The sequence below is a fragment of the Lacerta agilis genome, chromosome 7 (assembly GCF_009819535.1).
Source record: "Lacerta agilis isolate rLacAgi1 chromosome 7, rLacAgi1.pri, whole genome shotgun sequence".
Lineage (NCBI taxonomy): Eukaryota > Metazoa > Chordata > Lepidosauria > Squamata > Lacertidae > Lacerta > Lacerta agilis.
Window position 1 is genome coordinate 78,395,943 of NC_046318.1, and position 22,853 is coordinate 78,418,795.

The 22,853-nt window shown below is 44.0% G+C and overlaps 1 protein-coding gene across 1 annotated transcript; it reads left to right on the plus strand.

Annotated features, from left to right (window-relative positions):
- Nucleotides 1-401: 401 nt before the first annotated feature.
- LOC117050452 (solute carrier family 2, facilitated glucose transporter member 5-like) lies at nucleotides 402-20,348 on the plus strand. The gene is made up of 9 exons (XM_033156117.1): nucleotides 402-442; nucleotides 1,000-1,222; nucleotides 4,464-4,559; nucleotides 5,405-5,556; nucleotides 7,695-7,819; nucleotides 10,482-10,634; nucleotides 10,728-10,853; nucleotides 13,311-13,498; nucleotides 20,310-20,348. The coding sequence occupies exons 1-9, from the start codon at nucleotides 402-404 to the stop codon at nucleotides 20,346-20,348; spliced, it is 1,143 nt and encodes a 380-aa protein (XP_033012008.1).
- Nucleotides 20,349-22,853: the final 2,505 nt, after the last annotated feature.

Below are 22,853 nucleotides of genomic sequence, written 5' to 3' on the forward strand. Positions count from 1 at the left end.
AAACCAGGGGTCAGCAAACTTTTCCAGCAGGGGGCTGGTCCACTGTCCCTCAGACCTTGTGGGGGGTGGACTATATTTTGAAAAAAAATATGAACGAATTCCTATGCCCCACAAATAACCCAGAGATGCATTTTAAATAAAAGGACACATTCTACTCATGTAAAAACATGCTGATTCCCAGACCATCCGCGGGCCGCATTTAGAAGGCGATTGGGCCGCATCTGGCCCCCAGGCCTTAGTTTGGGGACCCCTGATTTAAACTAACAAAAGATGTGGTGATGGTGACTGCAGTAGTGACAAATCAGTGTAGGAGACCCCCATAACCACCCTCCTAGGCATGTCAAAAAATGTAGGCTTCTCCGCTTCCCTTCCACTATACCATTGAGAGAGGGGGGCTGGGGATGAGGAAACTCATAGAGGAGGCCAAGAATATCAGTTACAGGTGGGTAGCCATGTTGGTCTGCCGTAGTCGAAACAAAATAGAAAATTCTTTCCAGTAGCACCTTAGAGACCAACTGAGTTTGTTCTTGGTATGAGCTTTCGTGTGCATGCACACGAAAGCTCATACCAAGAACAAACTCAGTTGGTCTCTAAGGTGCTACTGGAAAGAATTTTCTATTTTGTTAAGAATATCAGTGACTGCTAGCCCTAATGCATAAATGGAATAACATCAGAGGCTGTATAGCAGGGAAATGTTGCAAGACACACACAGAAGCAGAACCAGTCACACTTCCATGCCTTGATTGTAACATTCGTGCAGATATCTGACAGGCTGCTGCTGGAATTGCAATGCCGGTCTGATCCTCTTTATAAGTTGAAATAGTAACAGGTAGGTAGCCATGTTGGTCTGCCGCGTAGTCAAAACAAAATAATAATAATATAAAATTCCTTCCAGTAGCACCTTAGAGACCATCTACTGGAAAGAATTTTTTTTAACTCTTTATTTAGTTGAAATAGTTACTTATGTTCTGTCAACAGCACTCTCTTATTCTCTGACAGGTCAGCCATTTTTCCCGACTCTCAAAAAGAAACCATGAAGAAAAAGGAGGCGGCACCCAAAGCACACAGAACACACAGAACACCCAAAGCACCCAGAACTCCCAAAGCACCCAGAAAACCCAAAGCACCCAATGAACCCAGTGCAGCCGACGAATCCAAGGAACCCAGTGAACTCAGTGAACTCAGTGAACTCAGTGCACCCATTGCAGCAACCAGTAGTGAGGTGAGCTTGAAGAATCTGTGGAATCCACTGAGCTTATAAAAAAACTGAAAATTGGTATGTACAGTGGTACCTCGCTAGACGAATGCCTCACTAGACGAAAAACTCACTAGACCAGTGTTTTTCAACCTTTTTTTGGGCAAAGGCACACTTGTTTCATGAAAAAAATCACGAGGCACACCACCATTAGAAAATGTTAAAAAATTTAACTCTGTGCCTATATTGACTATATATAAAGTAATTTTTCAATTTTTCCCACGGCACACCAGGCAACATCTCGCGGCACACTAGTGTGCCGCGGAACAGTGGTTGAAAAACACTGCACTAGACGAAAGGCATTCACTAGCGAAAGGCTGTCTCGCAAGACGAACTTTTCAATGGGCTTGCCTCGCAAGACAAAAAAATTTCGCGATCCCCCCCCCCCCGTCAAACTGCTCTTCCCCCGTTGGTGCTTCGCAAGATGAACTTTCCGCTATACGACAGCACTCGCAGAACGAATTAATTTCGTCTTGCGAGGCACCAAGGTTCAGACAGGGAATGTAAACCAGTTGTACGATATAGCATACAGTACTTTGGGTGGCATTCAAACCCAAGCAGAGCAGCAGTAGGGCAAGACGGAGCTGCATACCGGTAGTTCCTCCATGCATGCTGGCTGGATCAGAAGACTGGGGGAAGGAAAAAGCTTGCTCTGGGTTATCCCACCCTCAGATCCGGATTTAGGTTTGACGAGGCCCTAAGTTACTAAAGGTAATGGGGCCCTTTATATGTCCAGCTGTCCTTTGTCAACAACAAATTGCTGCTGTTTTTGCGTTGAATATATGCTATATGGTAATTTATGGACCTCATAGGTATCTAAAGCCATTTGCCCATGTTGCCATGCAACAAGTCCTTGCAGAATGTAGGCACCCTATATATAGAAAGGAGCAAACCAGTGATGTTTTAGAGAGCAGGGTAGCAGGCGGAGCCCATCACCTACATCATAGGAGCCTACACAACACAAAACACTGTGGCTGTATTTAGGTTTTATTTTATTTGTTTTTTTATCTTATATTTTGGAAATGTAAATCCAGGTTTTTTCCTTTAATTTTTTGGGGGGACCCCCCAAGAGAATGGGGCCCGAAGCTATAGCTTGTTTAGCTTATACATAACTCCAGCACTGCCCACCCTGGAGATGACCACCTTCCTTTTTTGCGGGAAATTCCCCTATCAGTACTATACTATAGACTACAGTACTGATAGGGGAATTTCCCGCAAAAAAGGGGGAAGGTTGACAGCTATGACCATATCATTTGGCCATAGATCAGGATCCAGTGGATGCTGAACCATCTCATCCCCTTCTCACCTGGACTCAGCAAGCATGCCACCAATTTTGCTTCCACCTGACCACAGTGAATGGAACGGAAACCTCTGCAGCAGCAGGGCGAGGCATGCAGAGAGCCATTCTGGGGTGTGGTGGGTGGAGGGAGATGTGAGCTCGATCTGTTTCTCCACCCCAGAGGAACATGCACGGTTGGGTTATAGCCCTACTCATGGGTAATCCTATGGGTAGACTGGAAGTGTAACCAAACCTGGATTCAATTTACTATATTTAAATGTTTGTGAACATCTGCAAATATCAAGGATGGAAAGGACAAATCCACACCCGATGCCTCAATGAAACATACCAGTAATTGGTACTATATCATTAACACACAAACACCCCGAATCAGCCAGCTCTTTCCTACAAAGGTCCGATGGAGTACCGTGTACACAAAATGTCTTTTTTGTTTTGTTTCGTTTGTTTAATAAGGGCCTTTTCAGGGGAATGCCCTTCCCAGAGAGAGACTTCTTTTAGGCAGAGAATATCTCTGTGCCTTCCAGGCATGTTAATTTAGAATTCAAATTTAATTTAAAATTTAATTTAGTTTAATTTAATTTAATTTAATTAAAATTAAAATTAAACAAGCATTCTTATTTGAACTACAGTCATTTAACTACAGTATACTGGTTTTAGGGTGCAGTTAAGTTGACTCTATGTTGTTGGGTTCGCTCTGAGTTTTGGATGCTTTTACCTTGCATTTGTACTGTTTATCACTGGTATTAGGTAAGCACCTTTTACATCACCCCTGGTATATTTCTTTGCTTTTAACATGGTTGTATTGAGGATTTTAATATGGTGGTAAGCCGTTCAAAGGCCCAAGTTAATGGTTGGAATGCTCATAATAAGAACCTGCTGGATCAGGCCAGTGGACTACCTGGGCCAGCATCCCATTCACACTGAACCAACCAGATTCCGATGAGAAGCACCAAAGCAAGACCTGAGCGCAACACTCTCCTCTCCTATGGTTTCCAAAAACTGGTATTCTGAAGCATTTACTGACTCCGACTGTGTAGAGCCATTCTGGCGCAATGGTTAGAGTGTTGGGCTAGCACCCTAGGAGAGGAGGGTTCAAATCCCCACTCGGCCTTGACCTAGGGCCAGCCACTATCTCTTAGGTCAACTGTTGTAGTGGTATTGGGTCGTAAAACCTTTGACCCAAGTGGTGCTGCTGGCCGGCACTGCAATCAATCACCTTTACGATCTTCTCCGACATCAATGGCGCCCAGGCACACTTCTTCTGCGCTCTGAGTGTTCTTCCAGTAGCAGAGTGAAACACAGCGACGGGATGGCTTGTTGTGGTCTGCTCCATGGCGTCTTGAAATAACTTGACAGACGCCAGTGCTACTAATCTTAACTAAGCTTTATTTAGTAGCACACACACAAGTCCTACAGACTTGAGCTGCATGCTTGTAGCAAACAAAGAAATCACATTCAGCAGTAAGAGTACACTGAGCACGCGGTAAGGGGAAAGTGAAACCAAACCTCCCCTTTTCTAGACAAAGGAAAAGTGCCCGTATTACAGTGGGCAAGGCTCCCAGGATCAGAACGCCTCTTGCATCATTAACTCTAAGATGCCCAGAAAACCTGACATCAACCAACCTCATAGGGCTGTTGTGAGGATGTAATGAAGAGGAGGAGAACCACACAACACCACTTTGAGATCCTTCAGAGATAAAGGTGGTCTATAAATGTAATAAGCACAAATAATCAAATAAAATAATAACCTTCATGTTCAGTTGGACTAGCCAATGTGCATAAATGTTCCACTCAATCTTTCACTCTACAAACGTTTTAGTGATAACTGTAGTTAATCAATGGTTACTTAATATAAGTATTATGCCTGTACATTCTCATCACGGTATCTGCTGCTGCTTCTTCCTGCAGGAGGTCCCAATGAGGCTTATTTGGATTTCAATTGCTGCCTGCTGCATTACTGTCCAATATGGATACAATATGTGGTTGCTCTACACCCCTTTTGTGGTAAGATAGCCCAGTGTTGCACATGGCTTCCTAAAGCAGGGGTTATTGTAGGCCTGGGAGACCTTTTCTCTGTTGAGCATCACATTCCTTCTGGGATAAATTGACGGGGAACATAGGCTGGCACTGGTGGTGCCAGATCCCAAACTAGGGAGGACACTATTGCAAATCTTTCTCTCTCTCTCTCTCTCTCTCACACACACACACACAGAGAGAGAGAGAGAGAGAGAGAGAGAGAGAGAGAGAGAGAGACTCATAGCAATTTCCTTCTTAAGTTTATCAAAAAGAAAGGAGAGGGGACAATTATAGTCAATTTCCTAATGCATCATGCTTTAGAAGCCAGTATATAACAAGCTACTGCTGTGTAAAAAAATGTAGAGTACTCCTTGCTCTTTGAGTCTAGATAATTTAAAAGGCACATGTTTGCTTATTTTCACTGGTGAAAGTGTGGACACAACTTTTGTGATATCTCCTAGCGGGGGTGTCAACTTGAGTACAATATGGTGCAAAAGGAAAGTTCCGCCCCACATAATTGACCACAAGATGCAGTGCACACACACTGTTTGAACGGCAATGCCTATTAACATGGGCAGGGGGTGCTGGCCCCCTCAAATAGTCTATGGGAGGAGGGAAATGGACCTCAGCCCCTAGGAGTTGGCCCCTACGCCTGCTAGCTCTCAATGTGAGTGGGAGAGACATGGACACACTTTCTCTGGGCACCCCAGAATTGCCTGCAGATCCTTGGCCATCATTCAGCTGGTCCCAGGCTCTCGCATTCTGCTGCCACATGATATCATGCCACATGAGCAGTCCTAATCTCCAGCATTTATTGTGCTTTTCTCCCTTAGCTCCTGCATGACTTGTTCAACATAACAACCTTTGAAGAGATGGAAGATCCAGGTTCTCAGATGTACATTGTGGCTATCACCATTGCTTTATTTCCACTTGGAGCCATTTTTGGGACCCTTCCTATTGGTTTTCTGGCCAATAGATTTGGCAGGTATCGAGATAAATTTGTGACTGGTGAATGACATGCCCTAGGGTGGTGGGGAAGGGGAACATATAGGTGCTGCTGCTGACCTGCATGCCCCCAGTAATAGCTAATCAAATATGCCATATCATCACTATAGCTGGATGGGATTTTAGGAAAGGACAAAGACACATCAAGAAGGGGTGTATGGCAGGGAGAGACACAGTGAGATCCATTTAGGTCCATGGAATCATACTTGAAAACGTTTTGTCAGCTGATAAAGCTTTGTTTTAAGGTAGTCAGAACATGCCTACCAATTTCAAGATAATCCCACCAATGCGGTTTTGATCAATTTGCTTATTAAGACATCATCTAACATACACCAACAGATTTTCTAATATACAGCTAAGGAAGAACCCAAAAGTTAGTGGTAGAACACATGTTTACATCCAGAAGATCCCATCTTCTGCCATCAGCATTCCTCATTTAAGAGATCTTATCTAGGATGGCAGCAGGTTTCTAGCTCTGGTGGAAATGTGTCAGCAATGCCTCCTGAAATTTATTAAGGTAAAGAAAGTGTGTGAGTAATTTTACACTGATTGGGAATAGAATTTTCAGGGCCTTCCATGGGTCCTTGTTTCCGCCCGTTACTAGCAAACCCAAGCTCCAACTACTGCACAATCGCACAATTGTGCTCCTTTCACACTCTAGCAAGGTTATGCTTAAAATTCTACAAGGCAGGCTTAAGCAGTATGTGGACTGAGAACTCCCAGAAGTGCAAGCTGGATTTCGAAGGGGCAGAGGAACCAGAAACCAAATTACAAACATGTGCTGGATAATGGAGAAAGCTAGAGAGATCCAGAAAAAAACCATCTACTTCTGCTTCATTGACTATGCAAAAGCCACAGCAAACTATGGCAAGTTCTTAAAGAAATGGGAGTGCCTGGTCACCTCATCTGTCTCCTGAAAAATCTCTATGTGGGACAAGAAGCTACAGTTAGAGCTGGATATGGAACAATTGATTGGTTCAAAGTTGGGAAAGGAGTACGACAAGGCTGTATGTTGTCTCCCTGCTTGTTTAATTTATATGCAGAATTCATCATGCAAAAGGCTGAACTGGATGAATCCCAAGCCAGAATTAAGATTGCGGAAGAAATATGTACAACCTCAGATATGCAGGTCACACAATTTTGATGGCAGAAAGTGAGGAAGAATTAAAGAACCACTTAATGAGGGTGAAAGAGGAGAGCGCAAAATATGGTCTGAAGCTCAACATCAAAAAAACTAAGATCATGGTCACTGGTCCCATCACCTCCTGGCAAATAGAAGGGGAATATATGGAGGCTGTGAGAGATTTTACTTTCTTGGGTTCCATGATCACTGCAGATCATGTATCAGTGTATCTGAAGAAGTGTGCATGCACACGAAAGCTCATACCAAGAACAAACTTAGTTGGTCTCTAAGGTGCTACTGGAAAGAATTTTTTATTTTGTTTTGACTGCAGATGGTGACAGTAGTGACAAAATTAAAAGACACCCGCTTCTTGGGAGAAAAGCAATGACAAACCTAGACAGCATCTTAAAAAGCAGAGACATCACCTTGCTGACAAAGGTCCGTATAGTTAAAGCTACCTGTATGGTTTTCTCAGTAGTGATGTATGGAAGTGAGAGCTGGACCATAAAGAAGGCTGACCGCCAAAGAATTGATGCTTTTGAATTATGGTGCTGGAGGAGACTCTTGAGAGTCCCATGGACGGCAAGAAGATCAAACCTATCCACTCTGAAGTGCTCACTGGAAGGACAGATATGTCCTGAAGCTGAGGCTCCAATACTTTGGCCACCTCATGAGAAGAGAAGACTCCCTGGAAAATACCCTGATGTTGGGAAAGATTGAAGGCACAAGGAGAAGGGGACAACAGAGGATGAGATGGTTGGACAGTGTTCTCGAAACTACTAACATGAGTTTGACCAAATTGCGGGAAGCAGTGCTCTGGTCCATGGGGGTCACAACTAAATGAATAAACAACACTAGCAAACCCAGAACAAATTATCTATAAAGGGATTAGGAGATTCCTGTATTTCTACAGCTCCTCTCCCCCCTTTGCTGCTTTGATGGAATCATATACTGACATCTTCCCACATCACTGCCCCCTTTCATTGTCTTTTCAGGAGAGGTGCTATGAAGATAACTACCTTTTTGAGTCTTGTCCCACCTGTCCTATTGGCTGTTGGTGATACACTACGTAACTATGAATTCACAATTGCTGTACGTTTCTACACTGGACTATGCACAGGTGAGTCAAGGTCCCATGTTTAGTAGTTTGACGTAGAATTCATCTTGTTAGTCTGAGCTGAGCAGAGACACCGAACAATAGTTTGTTTCCACAACAGAGGGAGGATGGGCTGCCAAAGAACCAGTAAAGCAGTCTCAGTGTGTCTCGTTTTCACACAATACCCCTAATTGACTTTGGCAACCAGTGTTGTGGCTCAGATAGGTCACCAAGGATGTTGTAACAGGAAGAAGTGGCATTGAAACTCTATAGGACCATGAGTTGGAAATTGCATTTTGGTAAAATACAAAAAGAGGAATCGCTGTGCAGAATTTTTATTATTTAAATATAAAGTATGTGGTGTCCCAAGGCCTTGGGTTAATTAGTATATCAATTATTGTACCAAAGAACACACCACCATGCTATCAATGCATTCCATAGGAAGGCTGTACCTGGCCCTGTGGGTATTGGCTCTATGCTGCCAGGCCCACCATGACCCCAATACAGACCCAGAACCACGTCTGAATCGTCATTGGAGGTCTGACGTACCAGTAGAGGAGGAGGAATCGGCATCTCTGCACCTCTTGGCCCTGCTTTTGGAGCGATGACTCTTCTGCCGATTGCAACCAGATGAAGGGACTCTAGGCACTGGGAGATCCTCCTCCGAAGACTGGATGCTGAGTTCCTCCCTTGAAGGAGCCGAGCAAACCTGCACAGAACTAAAAACATGTGAGGCACTTGGTTGGGAATAAGATTTCCCCCCCCCCATGCTTTGCAAACTGAAGCCCTAAACTCCCATGCCTCGGAGGTGCCAACTGTGAACGAGGCAGTCCAGACTGTAAGGCCCGCTGCATCATGGCTTCCATACTCCTAGGATGACCCCTAGGGCTCACTGGGACTGGGATCCTGGAAGGCTGAAATTGGGAGAGCAAGGCACCAGAAGGGTCATAAGCCTCACTCCCTTCACTCACATCAGAAGGACCATGAGCCTCGAAAACAGTGGAAGACATGGAGGGGCCTGGCTGAGAACCCGGATGCTTCCTGAATTGCTGAGCCAAAGACTCAAGCTCAGTATTAAAATGAGACATGGCCGCAGGTTCTGAACCAATATCAGCTATGATTGCACCCAAGCGATCCAGCGTATGCTGAGGAACCGCTGGGGCTTGTGCTGAATGCAGTGACTGAGACAGGCCAATAATCACCCTTTTGGAAGGGAGAGCAGGACTGGGATTCCTCTTAACAGGGAGGGTTACGGAATGTACACAGAATAATAAGGTACCCTGTGATCAAGATGGCACTCCCACCAAAACAAGATGGCACTCACGTCAAATTGTTGTTGTTCAGTCATTCTGTTGTGTCCGACTCTTCATGACCCCATGGACCAGAGCACGCCAGGCACGCCTATCTTTCACTGCCTCCCGCAGTTTGGCCAAACTCATGCCAGTCGCTTCGAGAACACTGTCCAACCATCTCATCCTCTGTCGTCCCTTTCTCCTTGTGCCCTCCATCTTTCCCAACATCAGGGTCTTTTCCAGGGAGTCTTCTCTTCTCATGAGGTGGCCAAAGTACTGGAGCCTCAACTTCCGCCAAATTAGCTAAAACATCCCCTAAAACGAAAAGGAGGACAAAATGGTGATCGGGCTAACATTGGGGGGGGGAGGGGTTCCCAGCCTTGGAAATTGCCCACATGCAGAACGGTAATAGAAAATTATCTAATCGGACAGAGAGGGAACTCTCCAAGATGCCCCAAGGGATTGGCTGGACAGAACAGCCCAGGCAACAAAACATACAAATCTCCGATAAATTCAAAGCCCCGAAGCTGCAGCCACAGCCGGAACCGAAAACAAAAAAGCTGCTGCACAAAAACTGCAAGGGAAATTAAGTGGCAGAGGCAAGCTCCACGGACTGGGAGCACTTGGGGGCAAAGCCCCTTTAGAGGGGAAGGGAATTGAAGGGAAGGGAAAGGAATGGAATGGAATAAAATTTAACAAAGGAGGGAAAAGAAAACAAATTGGAAAGATTTAGGAAAAGATGGGATAACAGAAAGAAATCACCAGGACAATCTGTCAAAGGTAAATTTCTCTCGGCTGCACAGAGGACACACTGTTAGCTTGTTCTGAATGCACACACCGAATGACAAAGCTATGGGACACGTGCATGGGTATATATAGGTCCCTCAATACATTTGGACTGCACCCTATTGGCCAGATAGAACCCAACATTGAGACACCTTCCAATCAGGTGTTGTGGCTGACCAATCTTCCCCACCCACAACACAGGGGATCGGTCTCCAGGTCTCACTGCAACATGTGCCCTCATTGAGGGAGGACACAATTAGTTTGAATTAAATGATTTAATGTCATTTCTCAGAGATATGCGGGCTCTGTAGAAGAACATTCCCAAGTTGGGAGGCAGCTACTGAGAACACCTGTCCATACGCACTTGTGGGGGCCAGTTTGGTTCAGAGCTGCAACTGGGTGGTGTTACCATATCTATGGTGTGAGATGTCATGCCTCCATATAGTTCCACTCAGCGGTCGGTGACATTTTGCAGAATTCTTCAAAAGAACACCTTGGAGACATGAGATATGACTTGCACAACCTACTGGAGCCTCAGGATTGTTCATACATTTTTGCACATGTCACATGCTCAATGTGCTTTATCTGTTTATTTATCAATTAACCAGGACTAATCTCCGTTGTTGTTCCTCTGTATCTTGGAGAGATCGCCCCTGTAAGCATGAGGGGAGCCATCGTCTCGATGTGCCAGCTATTTTATACCCTGGGGGTCCTTGCAGGTCAGATAATTGTTGAAGAAGAATTCTTTAAGATGCGAGGAGGTAATTAAGAAAAAATTAATCCTTTGGCATATATGAGATCAGATGCATGGCCACAGTTTCTCCACATTGTCGTCACTCTGCCTTCTTGCACAGGTTACTTTATTGTGATGGGCATTTCTGGGATCATGCCGATTATTCAGATCATACTACTACCCTTCTTTCCTGAAAGTCCGAGGTATCTGCTCATTCAGAGGAAGGATGCGGAGAGTGCAAGGGAAGGTACGATACTCTGAACTGTATTGAGATTTCTGAGTGTGAGCATCGTACATGGCCATGAGAATGCATCTGGCTGAAGAGACATCACCCACCATTGGCCAGAATACTGAAATCTCTACATTGTAGCATTTTGAAATAACCGCTTATATTCCAGTGTTATTAATATAGAACCAACCACATCCGTTTCATTACAATGTGCATGCATATGAAATATTAGTGTAGATTGTTACACACATGTTTATGGCTCCTGGGCTTCCAATGGCTCCTGGTAATGATGACGATATGTTACCTCTACTATTAGAGGCTGTTGTTTTGTTTTAGTTTTCATAGTCCTGCCGTTCAGCAGATGGTTGATGGTTGGAAAATATACATTAAAGTTGCAATGAGACAATTAATTCAAGAAATGTATCTGAAACACCAATAAAAACATTTTAAGTAGGAACTGAGTAAAATACCGTTTCAATCAGCAATGTCACTGCCTCCCCACCCCGACTGCTAAGAAATCTGGACAAGGAAATGGTGCCTGCATGATGGGCAGCCTTGGTATATACTGAACAATTAGCTTGAAAACATGCAAAAGATGCTAGCCTAAAACAGTTTCATGTGATATTTTTCTGAGGAGCTCATACACAGTACCCCAGTGGAAGTGGTAGATATGTAACTTTATAGGCAATTTTCCTCTAATGCAGTTTCATAGAATCATAGTGTTGGAAGTGAGCATGAGAATCATCTTGTCCAACCACCTGCAATGCCGGGATATTTTGCCCAGTATGGGACTTGAACCCACAACCCTGGTATTAAGTTCTTAACTGGCTTAGCGGTGACTGAGAGAAGAAAGCATGTGCATAAACAATATAATTGGTTTCAGATTGTTTCCAATAGTTGCCCTACTCAGAGTAAGCCCATTGAAATTAATGGGCATGTCTGATGTAGGCTTATGTTGACCCCATATAATTGGTGCTATGGCTGCATTCAGATGTGAGGATTATTGCATTAGTTTTCCTGGTTATAAAGCTAGCACTTCTATCGTAGAATTGCAGAGATGGGTGAAATCCTGAGGATCATCTAGCCCCTATTTCTAGCACACCTTTTTTAATGCATTATCTGCAGCAACATTATGGAACTGCGGCTTTTTGATTGATGTACTGCTATGCCAAACTAAGTTTCATTCACACCAGTGGGTTGTTAGCAGACGTTGCAACTCGGGTGAATTAGATCGAAGTAATCATTTACAGCTTTTGGAGTCCAGTGGCTTTATTCATGTATGAGCTAATTACCAGATGAATGGAGATAAGAGAGAGAAAACAGCAGACATCTTGTCTGGAAAGAAGAACAAAAAAGTTCAGCTTTTAGGGGTGGAGTTAAATTAGTCAAAGATACATCCAAACAAGTGATGACTAGATTGCTTTTGCGCCTTTGTGTAGTTTAAACTAGCACATCCATGAACTACAAACTCAAAAGAAGGAAAATATACAGTGGTACCTCCTGTTACATACTGTCCCCCTTAGGAATGCTTCGGGTTACAGGTTCCACTAACCCAGAAGTAGATGCCCCCTGTTGCAAACTTTGCCCTGGGATGTGAGTGGAAGTTGTGCCCCAGCGGCACTGCAGCAGTGGGAGGTGCCATTAGCGAAAGCATGCCTCATGTTACGAGCGGTTTCCGCTTACGAACGGACCTCCGGAACAGATTAAGTACCTAACACGAGGTACCACTGTATTTGCTTTTCTCTAACATGGACTCAACACCAGTTGATATTGGACATGTCACCAATCTTTAAGTGCATGCATGCTTCTGTTGCCCTATTATTCACCCATGAAAGTGGCAGGGAAGAACTGTATGCCAGAATACTATCCCAAATTTTGTCACTGTGCAAGAATTATAGTGCAAACCTCCTGCATTTTTTTAAAAAAAGTTAATGGAGTTGCAAGCAGATTTTTTTCAGGAAGCAATTGACATGGAAATGAATGCTAACCTTCTGCTAGATACCGAGAAGAGACTTTTAAGTTGTGGGAAGGGTCACATAAATTGTGGAAATTATCAGGTAAATAAATGCCTGGAAGCGGAATAAAGAACTGTCTGAATGCAGCTGGATATCCACGGTGATTGCTGGCCCCTCCCCACTACTGCCTAATGGGTCTCCAAGTTTTAGTTTAATTTGTATGTGACTTCCGTTTTCTGAAAGAAGTCCTCTTTTTTTTTTTTTTTTTGCTTTGAATAGCTTCCTTAACTCTGTTCATTCACAACAGCGGCATCCTCTTGGCCCTGTTAAATATGATCACCAATCAGTGTTGTATATCCTAGCTGAACATTTGTACTGACAATTTTAAATAACTCCCAGGCACTCTAAAGAGATTTGACCCTCTGGACTTTCCCTTTCCCGCTTCCTTAACAATATCCTCATTCATCTGAGACTCTTATTCTACTGGATCCAAATCCTTTCTGCCTCTGTTCCCATGCAGAACTGAAGATACTTAGAGGCAAGGATGATGTGGAGAATGAAATGAACGAACTCCATCATGAGGACCTCTATGAGAAAGCAGAAAAGAACATGAATGCCATTCAACTGCTATCATCCCCAAACCTGAGAACGCAGATCATCACCATAGTTCTATTGACAGGTGGTGCACAGCTTGACGGTGTAGGTGCGGTAAGCAAGGCATTGCCCCCTCAAAAAAATATGTTTGGAGGTGGAGCCAGATAATGAGGGCTCATAAGGTACTCTATGGGTTTTGTTGGGATTTCAATGCCTACCAGTCACAGCTAGGAGCTGCTGTTCAATAACACCTGGAGAACCACAAGTTCTCCACCCATGCACAAGTTATAGTCAGACTCTTCGGGAAATATGGCATTGTCTGGGAGTAAATGTTTGACAGGTACAGAGCACTAAGATCAGCCGGGTTTAAATTTGAATCATGCAGTGGAAAAGATTGACATTGGGCTTGGGCTTGCTGATCAGAAGGTCGACGGTTCGAATCCCCACGACAGGGTGAGCTCCCGTTGCTCCGTCCCAGCTCCTGCCAACCTAGCAGTTCCACAGCACGCCCAAAAGTACAAGTTGATTAATAGGTACTGCTCCAGCAGGAAGGTAAACGGCGTTTCCATGCGCTGCTCTGGTGTTGGTGTTCCATTGCACCAGAAGCGGCTTAGTCATGCTGGCCACATGACCTGGAAAAACTGTCTGCGGACAATCACTGGCTCCCTCAGCCTGTAAAGCGAGGTGAGCACCGGAAACCCAGAGTCGTCTGCGACTGGACTTAACTGTGAGAGGTCCTTTACCTTTACCTTTTTCTGAAATGTTGAGTGTACTACATTATTTGTGTGCCAAGACCCCATGACCTTGCAGTTCGTTATGGTGATTAATCAGACAAAGACAACAGCATATGGTTTTATGGGATCAAAGAGGCCACAACTTTTATCGGTTACAGATGTGAGTGGTTTGGCATAGGCATTTGGTGAAGCCAAACTGTATCGCATTATATCATGCCAGCCCGCCTGCTGGGAGTGCATCTAAGGAGAAACCACCTATGACCTACATCAAACAGGGGTGGCCACCAAGGGTTCCCCATTTGAGGAGTGGTATGGACCTAGTCCCCGTTTGGGCTTCAGACAGAAGCCACTCCTCCCGGAACCCTTTAACAGGATGCCCTTAACCAAGGAAGGGCTGGCAGAGGCTAAAACTTCCCCTCCAGCCAAGACCTAGGCTTATCCTTAGCATTTACAGTTGGGGTTGAGAAACACTTAAACCCTTACAAGCATCAACCATTCAGTGTAAGCAGTTGTTGTAGTAGTTTAGTCGTTTAGTCGTGACCGACTCTTTATCACCCCATGGACAAAAGCATGCCAGTCACTCCTGTCTTCCACTGCCTCCCACAGTTTGGTCAGACTCATGTTGGTAGCTTTGAGAACACTGTCCAACCACCTCGTTCTCTGTCTTCCCCCTCTCCTTGTGCCCTCAATCTTTCCCAAAGTCAGGTTCTTTTCTCATGAGGTGACCAAAGTATTGGAACCTCAGCTTCAGGATCTGTCCTTCCAATGAGCACTCAGAGCTGATTTCCTTCAGAATGGATAGGTTTGATCTTCTTGTAGTCCATGGGACTCTCAAGAGTCTCCTCCAGCACCATAATTCAAAAGCATCAATTCTTCGGCAATCAGCCTTCTTTATGGTCCAGCTCTGAGCTAAATACACCCAGAGCTGTATATGGCAATTTTCTATGATTGGGAATCATGCAAATTCTATTCATTTATTTATTTAATTTAATTTAATTTCTATACAGCTTTAGATTTTTAATAAAAACCTCAAAGCGATGTACAGCATATTAAATCAACAAAACAATAAAACATTAGGCAGGCGATGTTCCTCCGGCCTCATGTTGTTCAGTCGTTCAGTCGTGTCCGAATCTTCGTGACCCCATGGACCAGAGCACGCCAGGCACGCCTATCCTTCACTGCCTCCCGCAGTTTGGCCAAACTCATGTTAGTAGCTTCGAGAACACTGTCAAACCATCTCATCCTCTGTCGTCCCCTTCTCCTTGTGCCCTCCATCTTTCCCAACATCAGGGTCTTTTCTAGGGAGTCTTCTCTTCTCATGAGGTGGCCAAAGTACTGGAGCCTCAACTTCAGGATCTGTCCTTCTAGTGAGTACTCAGGCCTGATTTCTTTGAGAATGGATAGGTTTGATCTTCTTGCAGTCCATGGGACTCTCAAGAGTCTCCTCCAGCACCATAATTCAAAAGCATCAATTCTACGGCGATCAGCCTTCTTTATGGTCCAGCTCTCACTTCCGTACATTACTACTGGGAAAACCATAGCTTTAACTATACGGACCTTTGTCGGCAAGGTGATGTCTTTGCTTTTTAAGATGCTGTCTAGGTTTGTCATTGCTTTTCTCCCAAGAAGCAGGCGTCTTCTAATTTCGTGACTGCTGTCACCTTCTGCAGTGATCATGGAACCCAAGAAAGTGAAATCTCTCACTGCCTCCATTTCTTCCCCTTCTATTTGCCAGGAGGTGATGGGACCAGTGGCCATGATCTTAGTTTTTTTGATGTTGAGCTTCAGACCATATTTTGCGCTCTCTTCTTTCACCCTCATTAAAAGGTTCTTTAATTCTTCCTCACTTTCTGCCATCAAGGTAGTATCATCAGCATATCTGAGGTTGTTGATATTTTTTCCAGCAATCTTAATTCCGGTTGGGGATTCATCCAGTCCAGCCTTTCGCATGATGAATTCTGCATATAAGTTAAATAAGCAGGGAGACAATATACAGCCTTGTCGTACTCCTTTCCCAATTTTGAACCAATCAGTTGTTCCATATCCAGTTCTAACTGTAGCTTCTTGTCCCACATAGAGATTTCTCAGGAGACAAATGAGGTGATCCGGCACTCCCATTTCTTTAAGAACTTGCCATAGTTTGCTGTGGTCGACACAGTCAAATGCTTTTGCATAGTCAATGAAGCAGAAGTAGATGTTTTTCTGGAACTCTCTGGCTTTCTCCATAATCCAGCGCATGTTTGCAATTTGGTCTCTGGTTCCTCTGCCCCTTCGAAATCCAGCTTGCACTTCTGGGAGTTCTCGGTCCACATACTGCTTAAGCCTGCCTTGTAGAATTTTAAGCATAACCTTACTAGCGTGTGAAATGAGTGCAATTGTGCGGTAGTTGGAGCATTCTTTGGCACTGCCCTTCTTCGGGATTGGGATGTAGACTGATCTTCTCTCTTTGGCACTGCCCTTCTTCGGGATTGGGATGTAGACTGATCTTAGCGGAGAGTTTGGACCAAACGTGATCCACCTGGAGAAGGAACTGGCAAGCCGCTCCAGTATCCCTGCCAAGAAAACTCCATGGACAAAGACAACCGGCCTCATGAGGAGCCTCTTTTATAGGGCTGGGTGAGTGTGGGTCTCGTCCCCTAGGCCAGTTGGAAAGGGTCTTGCAGGGAGTGGCCTCCATGCCTCACAGCTGGAGAATGTTCCTCCGGCCACATGAGGAGCCTCTTCAGTGGGGCTGGTGAGTCTGGGCCTCACTCCCTAGGCCAGGAGTAAAGAGCTTTGCAGGGAGTGGCCTTCACACTCACAGCCAGGCAATGTTCCTCTGGCCTCATGATGAGCCTCTTTTATAGAGCTGGTCATCCAACCTCTGCTTAAAAACCTCCAAGGAAGGAGAGCCCACAAGTTCCCAAGTGAGACCATTCCGTTGTCCAACAGCTCTTACTCAGTACTGGCGCCCGCCCTGTGGAACGCCCTCCGATCAGATGTCAAGAAAATAAACAACTATTTGACTTTTAGAAGAACTCTGATGGCATTCCTTTTTAGGGAAGTTTGATGTTTTATTCTGTTTTTAATCTGTTGGGAACTGCTCAGAGTGGCTTGGGAAACCCAGCCGGATGAGCAGGGTGTAAATAATAATGTATTTATTTTTTTTTGTTGTTAGAAAGTTCTCCCTGATATTTAGTAGGGATCTCCTTTCTTGTAACTTGAAGCCATTGGTTCGAGTCCTACCCCCCAGAGAAGGAGAAAAGAAGCTTGTTCCACGTGGCAGGCCTAGAGATACTTGAAGATGGCTATCATATCTTCTCTGAGTCTAATCTTATTCTGGCTAAACATATCCAACCCCTTCAACCATTCATCATAAGGCTTGGTTTCCAGTCCCTTGATCATCTTGGTCGCCCTCCTCTGCACTTGTTCCAGCTTGTAATATCCTTATTAAATTGTGATTCCCAAAACTGGACACATTACTCCAGAGACTCAGCTGGATTGATACAGAAATATCATTTTATTTGCGTTGTATATGCATTATAACGCTGTGACACCAGATGTGGAGTTCCATTTTTGCCAACGCGATTTCTCATATAATGTTCACCACATGTTCTCCTAAAATGCTTCTTTGATGTGCCTAGATCCAGCCCAGGTGTGGTCTGACCAAGGCTGACCAAGATTAGACTATTGATTATTCTTTTCTGATTTCAGGTGTACTATTATGTAGAGATAATCTGCAGGTCTGCAGGGGCGGATGACAGGGTGATGTGGTACATTCGTGTGGTCACAATTATTATTGGCTTAATTGCACTCTTGGTCGCGGTAAGCCTTTCCCACTTCTATGTCTCTTTCCTTCTGAATCTTGAAACTCACTGTTCTTCAAAAGAAATTTAAGTGTCACAGTCTCTCCCCCCCCCAACAGCCCCATGAAAAATAAACATTATTTTTTTTTTGAATGATAGTATTATGAGAGTTCTCTGATCATTCTTTGTAAGAGAACCATAGTTATTTACACACAGTACCTGTATTCTAGTTTGTATTGGAAGTCATCAGAAGGGGTAAAAAAACTACACATTTGTTTGTTTGTTTGTTTTTTGCATCAAAAATAATTTTGCTTATTTGTTTCTTTCATTTTGTGGGATACATTCCTGTTCACTAAGCGTAACACTTGTTTTCATTCCATTAGTGAATTTATGTGGAGGGGTAATAAGATAAAAAAGTAGCCAGACAATTGAGTTTCAAATCTAGACTAACTGTAAGGAGAATCCCCTACTGCAGAGGAATCACAGTTTTCAAAATTCCCTTAAGGAAGTCCAGTTAAATTTAAATTGTCTGTGGTAAAGATATACCACATAAGCTGTAAATCTATACAACAGGGGAAAGCAATCTGTTGTTCTTTGGATATTGCAACTTTCTGAACAACCGAACCTTATTACTGAATTTATTTATTACTGAATTACTGCACCTGCTCTACAATTTTTCATTATCCCCGAATATTGTCCATGCTGGCTGGAGCTGATGGGAGTCCTTAAGATTTAGGGAGTACCATGTTGGCTACATGTGCAAACTCAAAGGCACACCATGCCTCAATATCTGTTGTTTATATGTGGGTTCCTCCACAGTGAAGGGTATCTTCAATCAGATATGACTGAGAACTAACATTCCTAAGGGATACATATTTTTTGGCAGAACGCTGGTCTCATCAGTCAACCTCACACATGGCAGGAGCACAGCTTTGAAATCATTTACTACCACTACAAACTATCACAGTATAAAGCATTACTTCAGCAGAGAAACACAGCTATCCTGTGTTAGATGGCTACAGAAAACCTTTTATTATTATTTCAGGGGGGGGGAATGGAAATTTTGCTGGTTTTATCTGTGCTCTATTGATCATTATTTTATATTTTTAATGTACACAATGTAGATACTTTATTTTTGTTTAAGAAGCTTATATGTTGTACTAAATAATGTAAATTAGATTAAATTAAATACTATAGTAATTTCACTTGTGCACTTGATGAGAATTGCTCATAAAAACATTTCCCAAGGAAGGATTGTCCTGAGAAGTTTAGGCATGAAATACAACTGGTCCCTTTAAGTACTTGGGGTTTTCCTCTGTTTCTTTTGTCTATTATAGTTTTGCCCATCCCCCTGGTGTTGCGGTCTGTTCCAACCCACACCGTATAACACCACTGACTTTTAAAATTCTTAAAATTTTATTAGCATTTTTATCCCACCCTTTCCCCAAGGAGCATGGGGCATTGTGCAAATAGGCAGCGACTGCCCCAGCCCCCAGGGACCACCAGAAAGGGAGAATGACTCGTGACAACGTGCTATTGAGAGCCAGTGTGGTGTAGTAGTTAAGAGAGGTGGACTCGTAATCTGGGGAACCGGGTTCGCGTCTCCACTCCTCCACATGCAGCTGCTAGGTGACCTCCCACTTCTTTGAAGCCTCTCAGCCCCACTCACCTCACAGAGTGTTTGTTGTGGGGGAGGAAGAGAAACGAGAATGTTAGCCGCTTTGAGACTCCTTCGGGTAGTGAAAAGTGGGATATCAAATCCAAACTCTTCTACTTATGGAATTAAAATTTGGGAACAACTTTATTAAACTTTCAAAGGTAGGTAGACCTTGGCTTAGGCATTGGGCGTGTATTCCTCCCTGCCCCCCAGCTGGGGGAACTGGGGCTCTGTAGGGTAAATGGGATATGGGGTGTCCTGTGCCACGTAAGTCTTTGCAGGTATCCCACCCCATATCCCTGCCCGCAGGGTAGTTCACTGACAACCTTTCAGTGTATGGCCAGTGACACCCATATTACAACCCCTTTAAGAGGGGACCCTGGAATCACTGCAGGAGGGGGGGGTGAGTCACCACTTTTAAGGAAGATAAGACTAAAGGAATCTGCCCAAGGCTTTAAACCACCCAATTTGTGATGAATTGCTATGGGGAAGACAAACCTGCCAATGCAGGAAAATTTCTTTCTGGTTCTTCAACAGCAACCAGTCAAAAGACTGTAGCAGCACCCGCTAAAGAGGAAGAAAAAAGGTTAACCTGCAAACAAGAAACATTAAACAAAGGGATGGTTTGGTGGGTGAAGCTCCTGAGCCGACTGCCCTACTGCTGCCGGCTCCACCCCTTATTTATGTGACTGGCCCCACCTCCCAGCAGTGTAAATTGAGTAACTGAGGGTTTGTGTTAACCTCCAAAGATTAACACTGAGAGGCAGGCCAGCCCACACAGCCGGTAAGTTCCCTGGGGTCCGAAGCGATGTGCACAATCCTGAAAAGGGCACCCACAGTGTAAAGTGTGAACACTCATTCTCATTTTATACTCCAAAGAATCAAGTCTAACACTACTTACTACAGTTACAGGTAGGTAGCCGTGTTGGTCTGCCATAGTCAAAACAAAATAAAATAAAAAATTCCTTCCAGTAGCACCTTAGAGACCAACTAAGTTTGTTCTTGGTATGAGCTTTCATGTGCATGCACACTTCGAAAGCTCATACCAAGAAAAAAACTTAGTTGGTCTCTAAGGTGCTACTGGAAGGAATTTTTTTTATTTTATTTTGTTTTGACTACTTGCTACAAACCTCATCAGCTCTCATAATGGTCTCCCTCACCCTTCATAGGAACATTGAAAGAGTCTTGCTGGAAACTCTAGATGAGCCAAATGGCCATCTAGTCCAGCATCCTGTTCTCACAGGGTGTGAAGTTATGTTGAAAAATATCTCCCAAATGCATACTTTGGTTATACTGCATTAGCTTGCTTACACTGACACTATCAAAGAACTCTTAAAAGGTTAGTTAGTCAGGACTTGCCTTTCGAGAAGCCACAATGATATGTTCATCCATAAGCTTCCTAATAGTAGTTTTAATAATGCTTTCTACCAGTTTTACAGGAAAGAATGTAAGCTAACTTAAGTTGCATTGTATTTTGCTGGATCTCCTTTCCTCCTCTTTATATTCTCTAGATGTATCTCGTTGATTCGAAGGGACACAGGCATATGCTTCTGATTGGCTTTGCGATGTGCAGCATCACCTGTGTTCTGTTAACTATTGGCCTGGAAATGGAGGTATGTAATTTAGAGTTGAGAATCACCAAACGGGCTATCATTTAGCCCCATTCCCGCTCCCCCTATGATCCGTGCTATGTAATAGCAACAAACTTAATGTAAAAGTTGGCTGTATATGCTGATGGGTAGATCTGTAGAAGGAGACCAGAGCGAAAAGTTACTTCAGTTTATACAATTCATTTGAATTTTGTGCAAAAGCTTGAAGGGAATGGCTGAGAATGGACATAGTCTCCCATCTGTGAAAGTCGTATGGATGTTGCAAGAGAACTCAGAGAGACAGAAATCTTGTTGTTCTCCCTCACCTGCTGTATTAAATTGGCCAGCAATTCTAAGCAACTATGAGGAGTAGCCAATGTGGTTGACGTCCCATTGATGTTAGAGTCCAACTCTCATCAGTCCCAACTGACATGGAAAGTGGTGAGGGATGATGTGAACTGTAGTCTAGCAAGATCTGGAGGGTACCACATTACCCTGCTGTAGACAAGGGGCACCTGTCAATATCACATGTACATAACTGAAATGTAACCTACTTTCTCTAACAGACCTCCATCGAAGAGATAGCGTATGTCAACATACTTTTAATCCAAGTATTTGTCATAGCACACGCCATTGGGCCAGGTAATTGCTCACATTATGTACTGATCATAATATGCAAGATATGAATTGGATAGAGGAATATTTGAGTTCTATGGTGAAACTGTGTTCCATGTCATGAAACCTTTCTTTTCACCAAGGTCCAATTCCAAATGTAATTGTGGTGGCAATGTTCCTTCAGTCGTCACGGGCCTCAGCCTTTGTGATTTCGGGATTTGTGCAGTGGTTCACACACCTTCTTATGATGATGGTGTTCCTTCAAATTGTGGTGAGTGATGTTGATAGTCAGCTTGATACAAGGTGCAAAATTTGTGTCAGTGAGCTACATCCATCTCTGTACCTCACCATTATCCACCCAGCCAGCCCTTTGGTAAAACCCAACATATGAAGCCATAACCTCAGATGGATGGATTTGTCAGCATTCTTGTCCTGTGCTTTGTTCAATGTCAATGTTAAGGCATCTTGAAGATGTGCATATTTCCTTTTAAGGATAAAACAATATGGTATTCAAATGCCCAGTTGGCAATGACAACCACTGCTTAGCCTTGAACAAGTTGCTCTTGTTTCCATGGAAGGAGTCATAGCTTTGTATACAGAAAATCCCTTACTCAGTCTCTGGCATCTCCTGGAAAACACCTCTGTCTAAGGACCTGCTGCCAGGCAGTGTAGGAAGTACTGAGCTGATTGGACAAGTTGTCTGACTCTGTACAAAGCAGTTTCATGTGTTCATCCTTGTGTGCTGCCCAGAGGTTTGGCCTTAAATAGGAACTGCTTTAGCCAAGGGGTCAGAGCTACTGTAGACTGTATGTGCTCAAGCCCGCTAGAGATATGGAAGGGAATAGGGATTATGTAACTTCAGCTTCTGTCAGTGACATAGCGTGGGTTGCTGGTGCCCAGGACGGGGCAACTGTTGTGACTCCCTGAACTGGGCATTGGTCAGTCTATTGGCTGGCCAGTATCTAGTCAAGGGAGTCTCTCCTTGCAAATTAGTCCCAACTTGGGAGCAGAGCTAAGGCAGAGAAATGCAAAGCCAGGAGCAGCACTGTGTTACCTTGCCCTCCTGTCCTTCCCCCATCTTCTTTGGTT

Coding starts and splice junctions, on each gene's coding strand:
- LOC117050452 (XM_033156117.1), top strand. CDS start 402: ATGAGGAAACTCATAGAGGAGGCCAAGAATATCAGTTACAG. Junction 1,223..4,463: donor TTGCAGCAACCAGTAGTGAG/GTGAGCTTGAAG, acceptor TTCTTCCTGCAG/GAGGTCCCAATGAGGCTTAT. Junction 13,499..20,309: donor AGCTTGACGGTGTAGGTGCG/GTAAGCAAGGCA, acceptor TAACCTCCAAAG/ATTAACACTGAGAGGCAGGC.